This window comes from Gobio gobio (genome assembly GCF_949357685.1).
Source record: "Gobio gobio genome assembly, chromosome: 7".
NCBI classification, from domain to species: domain Eukaryota; kingdom Metazoa; phylum Chordata; class Actinopteri; order Cypriniformes; family Gobionidae; genus Gobio; species Gobio gobio.
The window spans coordinates 43,455,505-43,473,805 of NC_137103.1; the positions used below are offsets into that span (position 1 = coordinate 43,455,505).

The 18,301-nt window shown below is 36.6% G+C and overlaps 1 protein-coding gene across 1 annotated transcript in view; it reads left to right on the forward strand.

Moving 5' to 3' along the window:
• The window catches only part of cps1 (carbamoyl-phosphate synthase 1, mitochondrial), a gene marked incomplete at both ends in the record, with an annotated part of 64,287 nt that overhangs the window by 17,597 nt on the left and 28,389 nt on the right, over positions 1 to 18,301 (forward strand). Inside the window, 6 exons of the mRNA XM_079820713.1 lie at positions 1,359 to 1,500; positions 1,598 to 1,663; positions 2,246 to 2,309; positions 2,461 to 2,642; positions 11,835 to 12,029; positions 14,838 to 14,905. Coding sequence (XP_079676839.1) covers positions 1,359 to 1,500; positions 1,598 to 1,663; positions 2,246 to 2,309; positions 2,461 to 2,642; positions 11,835 to 12,029; positions 14,838 to 14,905 — 717 coding nt within the window. The remainder of the gene's footprint in view (positions 1 to 1,358; positions 1,501 to 1,597; positions 1,664 to 2,245; positions 2,310 to 2,460; positions 2,643 to 11,834; positions 12,030 to 14,837; positions 14,906 to 18,301) is intronic.

Here is an 18,301-nt window from a genome sequence, read left to right on the forward strand (position 1 = left end):
CTAAATGCATTGGGATGCTGCCATGTGATTGGCTGATTAGATATTTGCGTTTACAAGCAGTTGAACAGCTATACCTATTAAAGTGGCTGATGATTGTATATTATTTATATAGTCTGTGATAAATGTATTGTATTACTTAAAAAAATGACTACTACAGTAATGAGAGTCTAATGAGAATTGCAAAAATGCAACTTTAGAAGTAAAAATAGTCTGTAATATAAATAATGGCACAATATAAAATATCTTGATGATTTTGTTTTCTTTATGCAAAATAATTTATAATTATACATTATACTGAATCTTGTTTTCAGTTTTCTGCAATAATTTATTTTTATTTTTATAATGACCACTAAAGTATATAATGACTGGGCAACCAATTTCAAACACTTTGCTAGTTTTTCAGAATGACTCATGTTGAAGTCATATTCTGATAATTCACTTAAACTTACTCAGACCAACATCTAGATCTTGTATTATTGTATTAGATGCGCAAATCTGGTACATTGATTTCATAATAGTACATTGCTGCAGAACAGCAGCATCTTGAGTTAGCCACATTACCCTGAGCATGACCTGTAGTTAAGCACTCGAAGATCAAAGTTTGAACCATAATTTCAGTTACAACCCCTAACCACTAAGCTACTTTCAGGTGAGCGCTGACCTTTTTAAGCACAGTATGAAGTAAAGTCTCACATTTGGTGCGTGGGATAGTGAGGATTGGTTGTCTCTGTCCGTTGCGACTGACACTCTACCGTCTCACACTCCTGCTGTCCCATGCTGGTTTTAATGCTCTTTGCGTTGTTATTAAACACAGGTTTAAACCAGGACCAGTATATGTAATAAAGGCTTGCTGTATATATTGCCAAAAAAGATATAAAATAAATAGATAAAAAATAATAATAAAAAAAGATTTAAAAAAATGTAACAGATGATTTGATCACCTGAATGGTTTTCTGTGTATGCAGCATTTATGAAACATGAATTTTAAGGAAGAAAAATCTACAAGTTTTGATTCCATTACCCTTTGATCTTTGTTCAAATGTTGTATTGATTTGAAAATAAGTATTAAGCATCTTTAGCAAGAATGTTTTTGGGGAGATTTTCTTTCCTTCCATGTACACTGAAGCTTGAACTCTCTGATGATCAAAGGTCTACGGTTTGCTATTTATCCTAAAAACATTTTCCCTCTAATGATTTTGCATGTGTTTACCCCCAAAACTTTTTTTATTTAAAAACCAGCTCAGAAAACACTATGTAACCAAGCAGTACAGTTCAACATTAAAGTGTTAACATTCTGCAAACTTTGTGTCAGCGCATTTGTGTCATGTTGAGTTTCTTAATGCTGTTTGCACCCTCAGCACCACAGTGCCGAGAGATCTACTTCTGAAGGCCAAGAGAGATGGTTTTTCAGACCGACAGGTTGGCCAGGCTCTGGACATATCGGAGGGAGAAGCTCGAGCGCTGAGGCTCAACCAGAACATCCGACCTTGGGTCAAACAGGTTTGAGCCTATTGCCAGGAATATCCTTTTATTATTGAGATGCAGTGGTTATAATAACCATTGCTTCATGATAAATGGCTTTTGTGCTCCCTTTCAGATTGATACACTTGCTGCTGAATACCCTGCAGCCACCAACTATTTGTATTGCACTTACCATGGTCAGGTAAACCGGTCTGTCCAACCTTTATGTAGGGTCTTTGATTGAAGTGCAGAGCAATTTTTTGGTCTAGACTTCTCCACAGTAGCAAAACATTTATTTTGATTTTAGTACACATTTTAGTACACAAAGGAAAATGTATTTAACAAGGAAAAGCTTTAGCAGCATGATTGCTAACATTTACAATATTGCCAAACCACATACAGAACTTAGAGCACCAAAATGCACAATAAAAAAGGTGTATTTAGTAAAAAGAGAAAATACGCAAATTGAAGGGAAAAAAAATACAAAAATAAGAATGCCCTGAAATGGAAAAGTAAAAAGATATAATATAATATAATATAATATAATATAATATAATATAATATAATATAATATAATATAATATAATATAATATAATATAATATGAACAATAAAGGAAAATGGATTAAATAAAATAAAAATTGTCATGGAATTTGGAGCTTGTGGTATAAATAAGATAAAACCAAATAAATAATCAAATAAAATCAATTATACAATTCAATGTGGATATTGAAGCTTGTGTCATGCATGTAAGGATGAACCCAATTTTTTGCCTTTTTCATCAGGAGCATGACTTGGATTTTAAGGATCATGGTATAATGATTGTAGGTTGTGGTCCGTATCACATTGGTGAGCTCAAATCTTTTTTTACATAATCATCTTTTGATTTTTGTTTTTGTTTTCACATTACACCAATCCATTCATGTATTGTCTTCATTAGTTTTAATGAGTAATTAGTGCAAGATTGGGTCAGGGCAGCGTTTGCTCTACTCCTCCATAGGCAGCAGTGTGGAGTTTGACTGGTGTGCTGTGTCAAGCATCCGTGCCCTCAGACAGATGGGCAAGCGTACAGTGGTGGTGAACCATAACCCGGAGACGGTCAGTACGGACTTTGATGAGTGTGACCGTCTGTACTTTGAGGAGTTAACCCTGGAGCGCATCCTGGACATCACACAGCAGGAGGTGAGAGGTCAAAGTTCAGCCCGTGCATCTGGTGCATTTGGGTACCTGAAAGGTGTTATTCACTTTCATGTTTGACAAGGGCATTGTTATGATATGGTCCAATTTCTGAAAGTGCCATGCAAAAAATTATATTATAACGTAAATAGGTCTTGATCTAAAATCTGAAACGTATAGATGGGCTAAATCAGTGTATGATTATTGTTACTAATAAATGTAATTCATTCAAAATGTGCCTTTAATCATTGTGATTGCTGGCATTTTATTAAAAAGAAACATCTAGAAAAGTAAACTTTGTCAAGACATTTGTGCTAGCTTGCACTGCTTGACAAAGCTCTGTTTAAGAAAGGTTAAAGGTTAAATCACCATTGTGTTTGAGAACTTTCAAATCTATTTTTCATTAAGGGATATTTTGGGGGGATATACAAGTCAGAACTGACTGAAGGACTGTGCTTGTCACAACACCGGGAAAAAACAGAAGGCAGGTAGTGAAGTAGGATCCAAATGCAGGGGAATTAACAGTCAAAAACCAGGAACAAAATAACATGAGTAACAGAGAACAAGAAACATAGAAGTCATACAGAGTGCCAGACACTGAGTGCTGAGTTTGGTGCAGTGCTGTTTTAGTATTATTTACATACTGTTATAGTATTAATTAATATTTTGAATTGACTTTTATTTTTATATATTTTTTATATTTAATTATTTATTTATCTTTTAATTTCAGTTTAAGGTTTAGTAATTTGATTGTGCCTTTATCTTTTTTATTAGTTATTTTGAATATTTCTAAATAGCTAGACAAATTGTTTTATCTCATTCTAGTACTTATTTTTTCTATTTTTAGTTAATAATTTAGTTTTAGCCAAGGCAACATTTTAAATGTTTTAATATTATAGAAAATGTATATTATAATGCATATCTAATATTTGTTTTATTTTATTTCAGCTTTATTTCATTTCTAAAAACAATTGTAATAGTATAAGTTTTAGTTAACAGTAACTGCACTGATGGACATAGCAATTGCACATCTTTTGACATTATTGTAGAGAAAAATAGTATGTTCAAATAATAGTACAGGCATTTTTTGAATAATTTTAATATGAATTTCTGTGGAAATAGATTTTCTTCCATTTTCCTCACTGCCTTATAAGAAATAACCTGCTTAATACAATATTCCAAACTCCTCTGTTATCTTGTGTCTGAAAGTACATAAGAGTAAATGTGTTATACTTTTTCTCCCCTAATGCTCACTGTGGAAAAAGTAGCAGTGTCTTTTATATATATTTAAAAAAAGCTGCACCAGACTGTCTGTAGAGTGCATGTGAGCAATTCCTCATTTTCTTTGTTGATGTTTAGCAATGTGTGACCGTAGACAAGCGCCGACTGGTCCACTGCTCTTAATATGAATATCACAGCAAGACTAACTTCACAGCTATTGCCACCAGCGCTGGACTGTTTATGCAGCAGTGTGCTATACAAACAAGATCATGTGTTTCCAGTGAATATGAATTCTTTAATGCCTGTGCTGGTATTTTAGAATCTCATCGAAAAAGAGAAATTCGAACACAACAATGATAGCCCGCATTTTCAGCTGCATTGGTTCTTGAAATTGTTTTCCCATTAATTTTCTCCATAGGCATTTCAAAATGAATCACAACATAGAGCATTTGATTCTAAGCCAAAATGTTTTGAAAAAACTGAAAAATAGACATGCTATGTTCTGAATAGCATACCACCACACAATTCCTGCAGTAAATATTAGTATGATTCAGAAATACAATATGATAGATAATAAGAGTGTTAATAACATTAATAATACAATATACAGCTATTGATTTTAAGGGCTGCACGATATTGAAGGAAAATGTGACATGCGATAACTTGTTGAATAATGTATATGCAATATAATGCTTTATGGGACAGATTTTTTTGCCGTTAAAAAAATTACTGTCAGTACTTACGAAAGACACGCCGTGAAAAATTTGTGCTGAAAGAGCGTGGAGTTATTTTTGCGGCTGACCTTCTTGCATATGCTTTTGTAGGAGTTTCTCCTTTTTTGATTTGTTTTCTTTATTTTGCAAAAAGCACAACGATTTTTTTTTTTGTGACTGTACACAAAAAAAAATAGAAACTTAACAGATTATAATGATGTATAACACTTGCCTGAATGATAAACAACGGCAGAGTTATTTGAGTCTCTTTGGCACTGATAAGAAAAAAAGCGAGACGCTCGCACTGGCACGCCGGCCAACTCGAGGGGATTAAATGAATCGTGCAAGGTGATTTACTAAGGTTTGCGCTCATCAATTTACTGGTATTTGCACCATTATTTACTGCCCATAAAAGCATATCTTAAACCAGACGCTAATTTGCACTGCTCTTGGGAAATTGCGTTGGTCATTATGGAAATGATACGTCTGCAACTGTATTATTTACTTTACATTATTAAAGAACCTTATTTTAGAGCCTTGGCCTGACTCTTCTCACACTAGTTAGCTATGAGTGTCACATCTATTCTCTGCTGTCTGACCTAAAATGTTTGACTTTTCTAAACTTTTTAAAGTATTAAAATTATTCTGTTGCTATTATGCATATTGGAATTAGATTTTGTGTATTTGCGATATTTCAATCTTGCAGCCCTACTATTATAAGTTTCTAGGGGTGTGGCAAAATAAAATGTGACGAGATTTCTCGTCAAGTGAAAAGCTGCCATGACGGAGCTTGTCTGAAGACTGAATTGTTTATTAGTCCAAGTGATATGTGCAAAATTTTCAGGTCACATGTTCACTTTTTCATAAAAGCATGAAACTTGGTACACTGAACATTTTCAGAAATGGAGCCATCATAAAACAGGCCTTGTGGTCGCCATGGCGACCTTTTTACTTTCTGCCATAACCAAATTATGTATTTTGTATCATATCTCCTGGATCAAACATGATAACAGAAAATTTGATGTCTACCCCTATGTTTTGATGGTCAATGATTCCAATGATACCATGTAAATTATACTGTATCTGAGAACTTAGGCTAGACTTTGTTGCATGCATGTTGCATAACATGCAAAAAGCTTAATCCTTTTGTTAATTAACCCTGACAATACAGTGACTGTAAAGAGTAGAATATTCAATATGACCTCAGCAACATAGCTTAAAAAGAATGTCAAACATAAATTACTTCAAAAAATTTATTTTCGAAACACGTTTGTTTGATTGTTTTGTTGTTGTTGAACCTATTCTTCAGTCTCCTTCACAGTCTCCTCCACATTGACACAGAGCTGTGCACTTTTTACATTTGCAGTGCCGACTGGCAGCCTTTCTTGCAGCCACAGTTTAAGAGCTCAAAGATGATCTGGCTTGGCTGTGGAAGGGTTGACCACAATGGTCTCTAAATGCTTGGGTCCAACCAACCCCTGTCTGTTGCCACCTCAAGCGCTTGTCCTCAACAGTGTTCTCCTTGGTACACTGCTTTTTTGAAGTCCTTAGTTGGGGGGATTTGGCCTCTGTTGCCATGTCATCTGCATTCCAGTTATCTCATCCTATCTTCTGTGTAGAAACTGTGTCACAGCCAGTGAAGACATAGAACACAGAAAGGGCCTTGGATTTGTAACTGCCAGTAGTCTCCACATCCTGATGACATGGGCCTACAACCAGTACACTGAATCAAGACAAGAATCTGCTTTTTGACACCATTGAAAACTGGTGTACCATGAGACAATAAGAAAGTCCTCAGTTCCTGTTTTGGCACACTGTCCTGCACAAGAATCAAATCAGATTGCCTCTTGCATACATGAAGAAGCAGATACAAGGATGCTACTCCATGTTGGAGATTCTGCAAGAAAAGGATTTTAAAAGATCAGCCTGTGCACTGTGGACATCTTGTGATTTCACTTGGATCTTGTGGTCCTAGCCATTACACATGTGTCAGAGCTGGACATTGAGGAGATGTGGGTGGCATTTGGGACTGGCAGGAACTTCAGATACATACCTGCCCATGAGACTGTCAAGTCTCTGGGTTCTGGCAAATCCAAGGCCCATCCGGTGTTTCATGCCTTCACTGGCTGTGACACAGTATCTACATTTCTAACCAGGGGTAAGATGACAGCAGGGGATATCTGGACTGCAGATGAAATGACAACAGAGGCCTTCAATGCCCTTTCAACGGCTCCAAAATGCATTCCAGAGGAGGTAATATCCATAGTGGAGTGCTTCACAATTCTCCTCTACGATCGCAGCAACAGCCAACTCAACATCGATCAAGCTCATCTTGAGTTGTTCACAAAGAAAGGAAGAGGAATGGAACAAATCCCCCCAATCTAAGGATGCACTTGTGAAGCACCTCAAAAGAGCAGTGTACCTCAAGGACCCTGTTGGGGACAAGCCCATCTTAGTCTGGGGTTGGATGGACCCAAGCGATTTAAGGCCATTGCGGTCACTCTTAAGTTGTGGCTGTAATACAAAAAAAGCCTCATTAAAGTGCACTGCTCTGTGTCAATGTAGAGGAGACTGTGATGGAGACATTGAATAATAGGTTAACCCCTTTAGGGTCAGATCGCCGACGGCCCCAGATTACTGTTGTTCAACATTCACTGCACGTTAAAACATAACACTCTTACTTGATCTAGACAAACTGAGTATCATTAGAAAGATTAAAGACTCCAGCTTCGATATTTGACCAATGTTTATAATAAAACTGGGTTGCAGTGACATTAATTTCTTAATATATGTCAGGAGTGCAAAATAATCGATCTTTAATGTAAGATATTTAGAATATTTTATATCACACGCATATGAATTTTCTCTCGTCTGCTGCCGTTTAGTCATGTCCACACAGCTGTACTAAACAGCATTCGCTAGGGCTCAAAAGTGCACATATTTGGAGAAATATTGATTTATCACACGTTTGCAAATTATTTAATCATACAGAATAGCATTTCTATTAATTTCCCACTGAATTATCCGATCTGAAGAGCTAAAAGAGCGTTCACAGCTCGTCTCTCTCTCTCTCTTCTCTTCCCTTCCTGATTCGCTTCAGATATGTGTCATTGCGCGTTCATTCGATCTCTGCAGCCGTCAATCATCTTACGTGAGTCAGTGTCACCATAATCCTGCCCTCCTGCATGACGCTCTTCTGTGTACACTTTCTCGTCCAAAGCTCAGTGAAGAACAAACCAATTCTACATTTCTACACGTGAAATAAGAAGCTAATAAACACACAATAACTATTGGATATGTTTTGTGTGTGATTTCATGCGATTTCAGCTATTTGTATATCAATAATTGATGTTTACATTATAAATGCTAAATAGGTGTAGCGATTAGCTCCATGTAAAATGCTAAATATACATATTTTAACATCATTATATGACTGAAATCCACATTAAATCGCGTCCGGAAGGTAATACAAACGCTCGATGGTGGTCTGAAGTGAGTTTTGAGTGAAAGTGTAATTTTAATCTTTTAAATTGCTTTATGTAGCTTGATGATAACTGTAGCTATAATGCACCTGTTGTGCCAGGAGCTAATCTATTTCACAATCTATTTAGTTACAATAATTCACATAAGGTCTCAAGAATATGCTTAGTTTGTTTGTTTTCTAGAAAGACTTCAGATAATATGTGGATTACTGTGTGGTTTTATTGGGGCAAGCCATCATGCCAGAATAAAGGCTATAATGGCTGAATACAAACAAAATAATAACGGTAAAAGAATAATGAAGATTAAGTCTCATACTGACAGAGGTGTAACATTTTCTTCGATTGAGAACAATGGAGCATCAGTTGAGTAGTTCTCCTCACCAGACATTAGACAAAAGATTGCAAATGGGTGTTTACAGGGCAATAACATATTTGATTAGCATTTTATTAGCCTTCTGTAAAACTCCCCTGACATGGTCTTACAAAATGCTTATTAGAATGCATAATTTTAGAGATATCATCCCCAAATTTGAAATGAAGAATGACCACATTTGTGGCTTCACTTTAGTTGTGGTTATAAGTTGTTATACTACATTCACATAATATATACATTTATATTTTTTATTTTATTTTTTATGTTTGAGCCTATATATCTCCATATTAATAACAGTCTGAGTAATTCTGAGTCTTCAGCTGTAAACTCTCAAGTGTTGGCCTTCTAAATATATGTTTAAATATATATGGCTATATATGGTTATGTGTCTATTCAGAATGACTTATGAGCAGCAGCCTTTTTATTTTTGGTATGTCATTCATGCCCCAAATAATCACAGTATAATTAAACTTAAAATCACAGTCAATTAAACTTCCGGGATAACAATCTGTCCATTTAGGCAACATACGTGATTGTGAATCAGTTTCACCTGCTTTGGTGCAAATATAAGTGACAGGTGCACTGGAGAGGCAACAGTAAGACAACCATCAAAAAGGGAATGATTTTGCAGGTGGTGGCCACAGACACATTTTCTCTCCTTTTTCTTCTTAACTGATTTGCCTTTAGTTTTGGGTTTTGCTATGCTGAGTTCACACTGCACGATTTTCAAACTCGTCAGATCACAGTCCTTTTCAGACTGCATGACTATCTAAGGTAGCATTCACACTGTTCACACTGCACAATGGATCAGCGACGGGAGGTTTCACACTTCATGACTTTACAGTTGGAAGAATCGCTGACAACTCTGTCTTGTCCACAAACTATGTTTCACAACCAAACACATGCAATATGTGACAAGGAAACAACGCAAGATCACCCGTGTGCCAGACCAGAGTTCTAATCAGAAATGCCTTTGAGCATCTAAGCAGCTTTGGGTGAACTCATTTCTATTCACTTTATAGAGATAGCTACTCAAGTCTCCGCTGATGATGCAAAATCTGACATCTCTAACGGCCATTGACTTTTCCATATAGACACATTATAAGCTAGTTAATGTGGTGATTGAAGCATGGGTTGATCAAGTGTTTGTTTGTTTTGCTCAGAGGTTATAATAAATTCCCAGGTGCTGTGAAGCGGTTTATTACCTTCACGTTAGCGTGCTCGGATAAACCTGGAGGGAAGTGCGGAGCTGGTGTATGTATGGTGAAGTGGGCACACATGTGGTTGCCATAGGAATGCAACGAATGGGATTAGAAGGTATATGACAGCTCTCAGAGAGTAAAGTAATGCCGTGTCATGTCCCAGGGTCAGCTCCTGGGACCACAGCTCATCTCTGAAACAACGAGAGAGGGAGAGAGAAAACATGAGTGGATAGGAGTCTAGATTGAGTAATGCCTATAAAGAGTGGAACAGAAAATCATTGTGAATTCATGCAATGAATAAGCAATGATTGTAGTCTTTTCTGTCAAAACAATGCTTTGATTAAAACATTCTTTGCTTAAAACGAACTTACTGTCATATTATGGGATGAAGCAAGCTTTATTGAGTTCATAAGCAACAGCATTTGTAGTCCTTGGGCTTGGACAGATAAAATCAGTCATATGTTAAATTGTAGAGTCAAAACTGTAATTATAAAATGCACTTGTCATTTTACAGATTTGTGTTTAAGGAATACTTAGGTTTTAAATTAGTATTTGGGATCATTTACAAATGAATTCCTTTGGCCAATGATTTTCTCATGGTGTAGATTTAATGGTGTAGAATAATTTAGTTGCTCCGTTTGTAAAACCGAACAGACGTGCATTTAAAGTGCACACACAATGAAAGCAGAAATGTGAGGCTTGCATTTTTGTTAAAGCACATCAATTAGGCAGTAAAAATATTGGGTCTCATACTCTCATTCACTAACCATGCGAATGCACAAATTTGTGGGTGCAATCTGCGTACAAACATTTTCACGAACAAATCATGATTCATGATTAACGTTCGTTCTAAAATGTATTCTAAATTAATTAAAAAATGTAGGAACAACTGAAACCACTCGTACACAAAAATCACAGTTAAAATCCCACATTATAAACGTGTTAAGATGAAGTTTTATGCCTACATATTTCATCTTAAATATATTTCATCATTACTGTGAGTTTCCTCTGCATCAAGATGCAGATTTGCATATGTACCGCTAGCTAATCAGAGCTCTGTAATCTGAGTCTATATTAATTGTTTCGTTTGAACTTGTTTTGAGGATGGCATACTTGGCATTGCTCGAGGATCTTGCTGTGCGTGCTCACAGGCGAGAGCACGTCTTTAGGGAGTGTCATGTTTACTGAGAACGGTGAAAGGAAAGGATGTGTGGAAAGCCCTTATATATGGACATGGTTTGGGCGTGTTTTATGCAAATTACTAACCTCTGGAATGCGGTTGCTCATTTAGAATACTCCAAATTTGTACAAGGTTAAGAACAAATCCATGTGCGTATATGCACGTGTTGGGATTTAGGTGTAGTCCAGGAATAATCCATGCAATTATTAGTAAATGAGACCCATTATTTTAGCTGTAAGGTTGTCTAAATTAATAGTCCTTTTCACTATTATTGGTGGATGAGCATCTAAATGTTGCCATTCACAATTTTGGGCTTAGTAAGTTATATTTGTAAACAAATTTAAATTTAAAATGATTTATTATTGAATTTTTAATTGCAAAGATGCATTAAATTGATCAAAAGTGACAGTTAAGTCTTACGTGGTTACAAAAACATTCTTTCAAATAAATGCTGTTCTTTTGAACTGTCTTATGTTTAAAATAATTCTGAAAAGAAAAAAAACCTGCGCTGCATAGCTTTCAACTGGAATAATAAAAATAAATCTTTCTTGAAATGACCATCAAAGTCATCATCAATATTAGAATGATTCAATATCAATATAATATTGATAAGAATCAATATTAGAATTATTTAATTTCATGTGACATTAAAGACTGGAGTAATGGCTCCTAAAAATTCAGCTTTGCATCACAGGGATAAATTACATCTATTAATATATAAAAAATATTATTTTAAATTTGAATAATATGTCTCAATATTGCTGTGTTTGCTGTATAATAAATGCAGCCTTGGTAAGCACGAGAGTTCTTTTAAAAACATTTTAATACAATCTCACAGACTACACTTTGAATTGATTTTTTTTCCTCCCCCCTCTACCTCTGTAATATTTACTTTATAGTCCCTTTACATGCAGACCAGGCTTTTCTTCTCATCTTGACCAGAATAAACTGAATTAATCCCGATAGTCAGAAGTCAGAAGTGTTTCATGCAAGACTAAGACTGTAGAGACTTTCCATCCCTCCACAGGGCTGCACAGGCTGTATAGTATCTGTGGGTGGGCAGATCCCCAATAACCTGGCCATGCCCCTGCACCTGAACGGGGTGAAGATTCTGGGAACCAGCCCTCCTCAAATCGATCGTGCTGAAGAGAGATCTGTATTCTCTTCCATACTGGATGATCTTGGTGTAGGCCAGGCCCCGTGGAGGGCTCTCAGCTCACTGGTAAGGCCATTTTCACTTCATTTGTTGTTTATTTCAGTAAAGATTAAAGAGGTGGTTCTTAATTTCAAATGCATTTAACTGAACCACTGAATAATTATTTTGCATGCCTTAATCTTGATAATGCACATCACGTTCCAGGATTTGCTGTCTGTTGATTTAGGTCAGTTGAGTAATATGGATGTGATTTTGCAGTAATAGTGAACACCAAATGCTTTACTTATGCATTTGCTTGGATGAATGAAGCAATGAATGATTAATTAAACAAGGCTTTCAAGAAATCGCCCACCCGAGTGGCCGCACAGACATTTTCCCAATATAGTTACATTTCTAGACTTTTCACTTTTACAAACGCTGCGTTCACTCCAAATACTCCAGAGGTGTCAGAGTGCTTTCAAACAGCAAACATTAGAAGTGCTGAAACATGTTGACTTGAAGCATGCTCGCTCGTCCGTTAGCTACATCCAGCCTTCTTGCCACGGGCCATGGAAGCGAAGAGCTGAAGTCGGTGTGATGAAGGGGAAGAGAGAGGGCATTCTGCCCCACGGCGCTGCCCACTCACCCTCCGCTGGTTTCCGTCTCACTGCCGAGGGTACATCCAGCATTTTAATGGTCTCCCTGTTGTTGAAACAAGCTAGAAAGGCAGTAGAGATCAGCAAAACCTTTTGGGATTCTGCGGTTCACTCAGTGTGCTGTTTCTGGCTAGAAGGGCAGTGCCTAGGAAAGGTGAGGATAGAGGATACAGTTGCTTCCTTATGTCACAGCATTTCCTGCTTAGTTAAAGAAGTAGTTCACCAAAAGTGAAATTTCGGGCAGCATTTAGTCATTGTTGTGTCGTTCCAAACCTGTATAACTTTTGTTCTTATGCAAAAGGAGACATTTTTACACTCCTCTTTTCCATATAAACTACAAAAAATTACAAAAAAAACAGTATAAGTAGTCCATGCATCTTGTGCACTGTACAACAAATATTTTAAAGCTTTGCAATATTCATAGTTTTTACGTGACGTCACACCGTTATAGGAATACCCACCTTGAGGGCAAAACAAGGCTTTCCTCCATTGGCCACCAGTAATTTTTACCAGCTTTCTAATAAGTATTAATGTAGTAAGACGGTGATATTAAAAGACCAAAATCAATATACACCTTATTGATGATGCATACTTTGTACAGGAAAGCAGATGAACAGAATATAAATTAAACACGAGTTTCACGTTAAGCGTTTTTTCCATCGAAATCTTATATATAGAAAAAGCGTGTTCATATTCTGGGCTCATCTGCTTGCCTGAATATAGTATGCAGGAATGAATTTGATCTTTTAATATCACTGTTTTAGTATATTGAGGCACTTTAAGGGTGGGTTGCATGAATAAGGATTAAGCATCTTTAGCCTGCCATCGGTTCACCCTCCGCCTATACTGCATGATCAGCAACGGTCTTTCTACGTAGTTAATCTGTGTTTAAAATGAAATGGTGCAACACAACTCGATAAAACCCATAAAGCCTAATATGAACAAATCCTTGATTAGCGTTAAACTTGGCTTAATTTAATCCTTATTGGTGCAACCTACCCTATAAGCGTTTTAGAACGTCATGCTGTTTTTAGTGATTGAAATACTGCAGCAGGTGCTGTATATGGATCACAAGTGCCAAAAACCTGCATCTTGTTTACATATTTTTGTTTTTAAGATGGAAAATTAACCGGCTTGTGCTGCAGGTCTATGGCTGTAAACTCATTTACTCATTTATGGGAGTAAAACTCATTTACTCACTACTCTGCTTTTATAGCCACCTTCTGTTTATATTCACGTTCTTGCAAACTATTTGAACTCAAACTTTTCCAATTTGTAGATTTTAAATTAAGATTAAAAGAGTTGTCTAAGACTTAATGGTGGTGACATCAAAATCATCTGATCGAAGTGTTGTTCGTTTTTAGCCTATATTTAGCTTTTTACTTCTGGTGACAGCATTTAGGCTTCAAAATGATACAAGTTTTGTTCATTTGGGGAGATTATCTTAATGAACTAAACATATAAGAATTCAGTTGTTGTTGGTCAGAGAGCTTATTGTCTGCAATAATCCAAAACCCACTTGAAAAATCCTGTTGCCTTTTTATCAAAGGAACCAGGGTGATGCGAACAAAAATGTAATCTCTGCAGAACTCTATAGATTTATGTGACGTACAGACTGAAATTAAGGTCATTTTTTTTACTTGATCTAAGTTTCCTATTGAGAGCTGCAGTAGAAAGATAGATGTGCTCTCTTCTGGTTTAATCAAGATTAACATCCATGTGTCTATTTGTACAATATAAAGCAGGGTTCCTCAAATCAAGACCTTGAGGGCCACTGTCCTGCAGAGTTTAACTCAAACCAATACTAACTAGCTAGACTAGCTTGTTCGGGTGTGTTTGATTAGGGTTTGAACTAAACTCTGCAGGGCAGTGGCCTTTCAGGACTGGATTTGAGAAAACCCTGATATAAAGATCTACTGGGTGCGTTTTAGCTCTAGTTAGGTAAAATCTCCTCAAATGCGATCTGCAAAAGATAATCCCACTAACTTCTATTTTCCACTCTTTATTCAGGTAGAGGGTTGTTTTATCTCAAAGTTTTCTCACTGTGAAGCAGCCAGTTCACAAAGCATTAAAAGTAAGGTGAATAGATGTGGTCAGCGGTAATTGTCTGGCCCTTTGCCCACAGCCTGGAACTCAAATGGAGAAAAGAGCAGAAGAAGCCTGACCTCATCTGAAACACAGACTAGGTGTTTCCATGCAGCTGATTGCAAAGGGATATCTAACTTTCTTTCTTTTTCAGGAAGATGCTGTTTCTTTCGCCAATAATGTGGGTTACCCTTGCCTCTTGCGGCCATCCTATGTTCTGAGGTGAGTACGATGAATTCAGGACATTGATTTCATGGAATTGATTTCCCATGTGATGCTTTTGTATATCTCTTTGGCAGAGCATTTTGGTTAAAGATGTTTTCACACAGAGTGCTTAAAGGAGTTCACCCAAAAAGTTTTGTCATTATTTACTCACCCTCATGTAAACAGTTCATAGATTAAACAATTACAATAAAAGCTATATTCCAAATTTTTTGGAGTAATACCACAGTTTTGTATGGCAAAAAGAACAACATTTTAGTCACATTTCACCAATAATTTTTCCCTCCAGCACTGTTATCTCAAACTACTGCAAACAGATCAGTGATATTGGTGAATAAATTATTCACTCTGATTTATGAAAAGAATCTGCTCAAAAGAACGATTTGCTGATCCAGTTTTTAAGTTCAGCTCAACGAAACAGTGATCCACGTAAAAGTCGATCATTCTTTACAGATGACGTGGACAGAAGACAGTTCTTTAGTAAACTCATAAAAGACAATAGAATCACAGGAATAATGGATTCTAAACAAAGAAATGCCACATTATCATGAAGACCTTGAAGCAGATATGAGGGAGAAACACTCACAAACACCTCATAGGTGGCACTCACAAGTGTAAGGTGCTTTCCTTGCCATTAATGCTTGGATAACACGCCTACCTCTCCGATTAAAAATAATGGCTAGTGCGGTGGCTGGGATATACATAAACCTACCAACATCTGTGGCATAATTTTTGGAATGACTTATTGCGAGGGGGAAAAAATAAGTTTTAGTCGCATAACAGTGGTTAATGGAAATGCTGTCATTTCGAAAACATTGCAAAAGTTTTGCGCAAATCTGTAATGGAAACACGGCTAATGACAGCATGTAGAAATACTGGGTAAAATGCAATTCTAAATTCAATTCCAAGAATCCAGATTGACAGGACTCAAACAGCTAATTTGCAATAATCAGACAGCATCTATTTTGAGTGCCTCAAGGGAAAAATTACTTTCCTTTCAAACCCAGAACATGTCTCAATCATAAAAGCATTTTCATCAGTGGACCTTCTATTTATTCTAATTAGATGTTGCCTTAAATGTTATTGTCTGTTTTAAGACCAGTTTAGAGTTTTTTTTCAGGGAACCACAGCAGTCAAAAATACAGTGACTCGCATTGCACCAAGTGTAAAGCTAATGGTTATCAGTGGAAGGTGCAGAGCACAACTTTCAATTTGGTTTTCTTGTAACTAGATTCACAACATGAAACTGAAGCTAAATGAAAAGTGCTTTAGCACATCCATTCATCTCTATAAAATCTGTTTACTGTTGTATGGTATAAACTAACAGCCACATACAGGATAGTCTCTTGCAGTGACAGTGATTTGCTTTTAGTTTTCAAGAAAATCCAACTGCCAAAAACAAGGCTCTTTTTTTTGCTTCTTTTCATTCGTTTGAATATTTACTGCTCCATGTGAATCCATCACTGCTTAGCTGCTCAGTTGAGAGCTGTGTTTTGAGTCCTGCTCTATGTTTCTGAGGTGCCAACTGTGGTTTGGCATCATTATATTGCCTAAACCCATGCCTCAGGCTCAGACTCTCTGGGACTGCAACTCCGACACAGAACCTGACAGAAACACTGCCAGTTCATCTGGACCGTGGAGCAGTTCATACTGAAGAGAGACGCTTAGGGCTGTCTCTGTATATTTCCCTCATCTCTCTGAGTTCACTGTATTTTGATATGTTAGTGAAACATATTGCTGACTGTCAATCAAATAGCGTGACAGTAAGCAGTGGTCATCTGTCGTAATATTTTTTGTGGGATCCAACCAGTGTTCAAATTGAACTTTTTGCCATACCTGCCAATAGTGAGTTATTTGAGATAATTTATTTTTCATAAATGTGTCAATCTATGAAATGGGTGCCTTTCCTAATCTAAATTCATAAATTATTTCTGTTGGGACATAATTATGTTTTCAGAAATATATACAGTATTAATGGTTTTACAGTTTAATCAGACTTTACGAGCCTTATGCTTCTGATATGGCCTTATGGTTGTGAAACAAAAGTATTTATTTAGTCCCTTATGCTCAACCAGGCTGTACTGATTTGATCAAAACACAATCATATTTTGAAATATTATTATATTATTACAATATTATTCATTATTTTTAACTGTTTTCTATTTTAATATATTTTAAAATAAGCAAATCTAAATTGTATTTTTTTTGTGGAAACTAATATTGTGAATTTTGTGAAACTTTGACTAGAAAGAAAAATATATATTTTCAATAAATGCTGTTCTTTTGAACTATTTCACTTTCTATCAGGACCACTATCGTCAAAGATGATTGACAATTAGCATATAGTTTGGATTGGCGGTATGGTTCTGTTCTGGGTAAGAACTCCCTGCGCCTCCGTGCAGCCTAGCATGGATGAGAGCAGCGATAAACCCCCCCTTAGGGTAAACAGAACTGAACCAACCATATATTGTAGATATCATTAATGTCAATATTAACATGTACAACATAATTCGAGAATTTAGTCTGATTCAGGGGGAATCAGAATGCCAAATCCTAACTGACGAGAGGAGGAGCTGGGGATGGATGATGCTCCAGAGAAACGCGATAGCTGCTGATAATCTGATCACGTCTACCTATAGGAATACAATGCATATCACAGCATATGCTGTGATGGGCATCGTATTCCCATAGGTAGACATGAACAGCTGACAGTCAGCTGATGCAAGCTTGACTAACGTGACCTGCCAGAACTAACGCTACGCCTAATAATTATTTTATTATTATTTTTTTCCTTAAAAAAAAACCTGTTACCTGAATGAGCTAAGGCAACAAGCATGCCACCAATAATTTCGGAAAGCCTTAAGCAACAAGCATGTTGCCCTTACCCAGATGACCTAAACGAGTATATTGACTCTACCCGCATAGCCATAGCAACAAGCATGTTGCCAATACCTGAAGCTTAAGCAACACAGCATTTTTTCCATGAATGATATGCCATCTGGAATAAAGAAAGTGAAGATTGAGTTATCAAATTGAATAAGGCGCTGCTTGCTTATGGTTGTATATCAGCAGTCCAAGTTCTAGTTCTTTGAATGATGAATGCTACCACCACCTGCTGGTTCATAAGTGGCCTTTTATTGTGGCCAGCCTAAGGTACACCTGTGTATATATATATATATATATATGTGTGTGTGTGTGTGTGTGTGTGTGTGTGTGTGTGTGTGTGTGTGTGTGTTGTAGTGCTCAAGACAGGTCTTGGTCTCAACACTCGACCATTTTTTTAAATTTTGGTCTCAGGATTTTATCTCAAGATCAGCCAAAACCACAACTGCAAGGATATATCAAAATTGCCGGTACATTGTCTGATTTATTTGTTAACATCATTAATGTGATTTG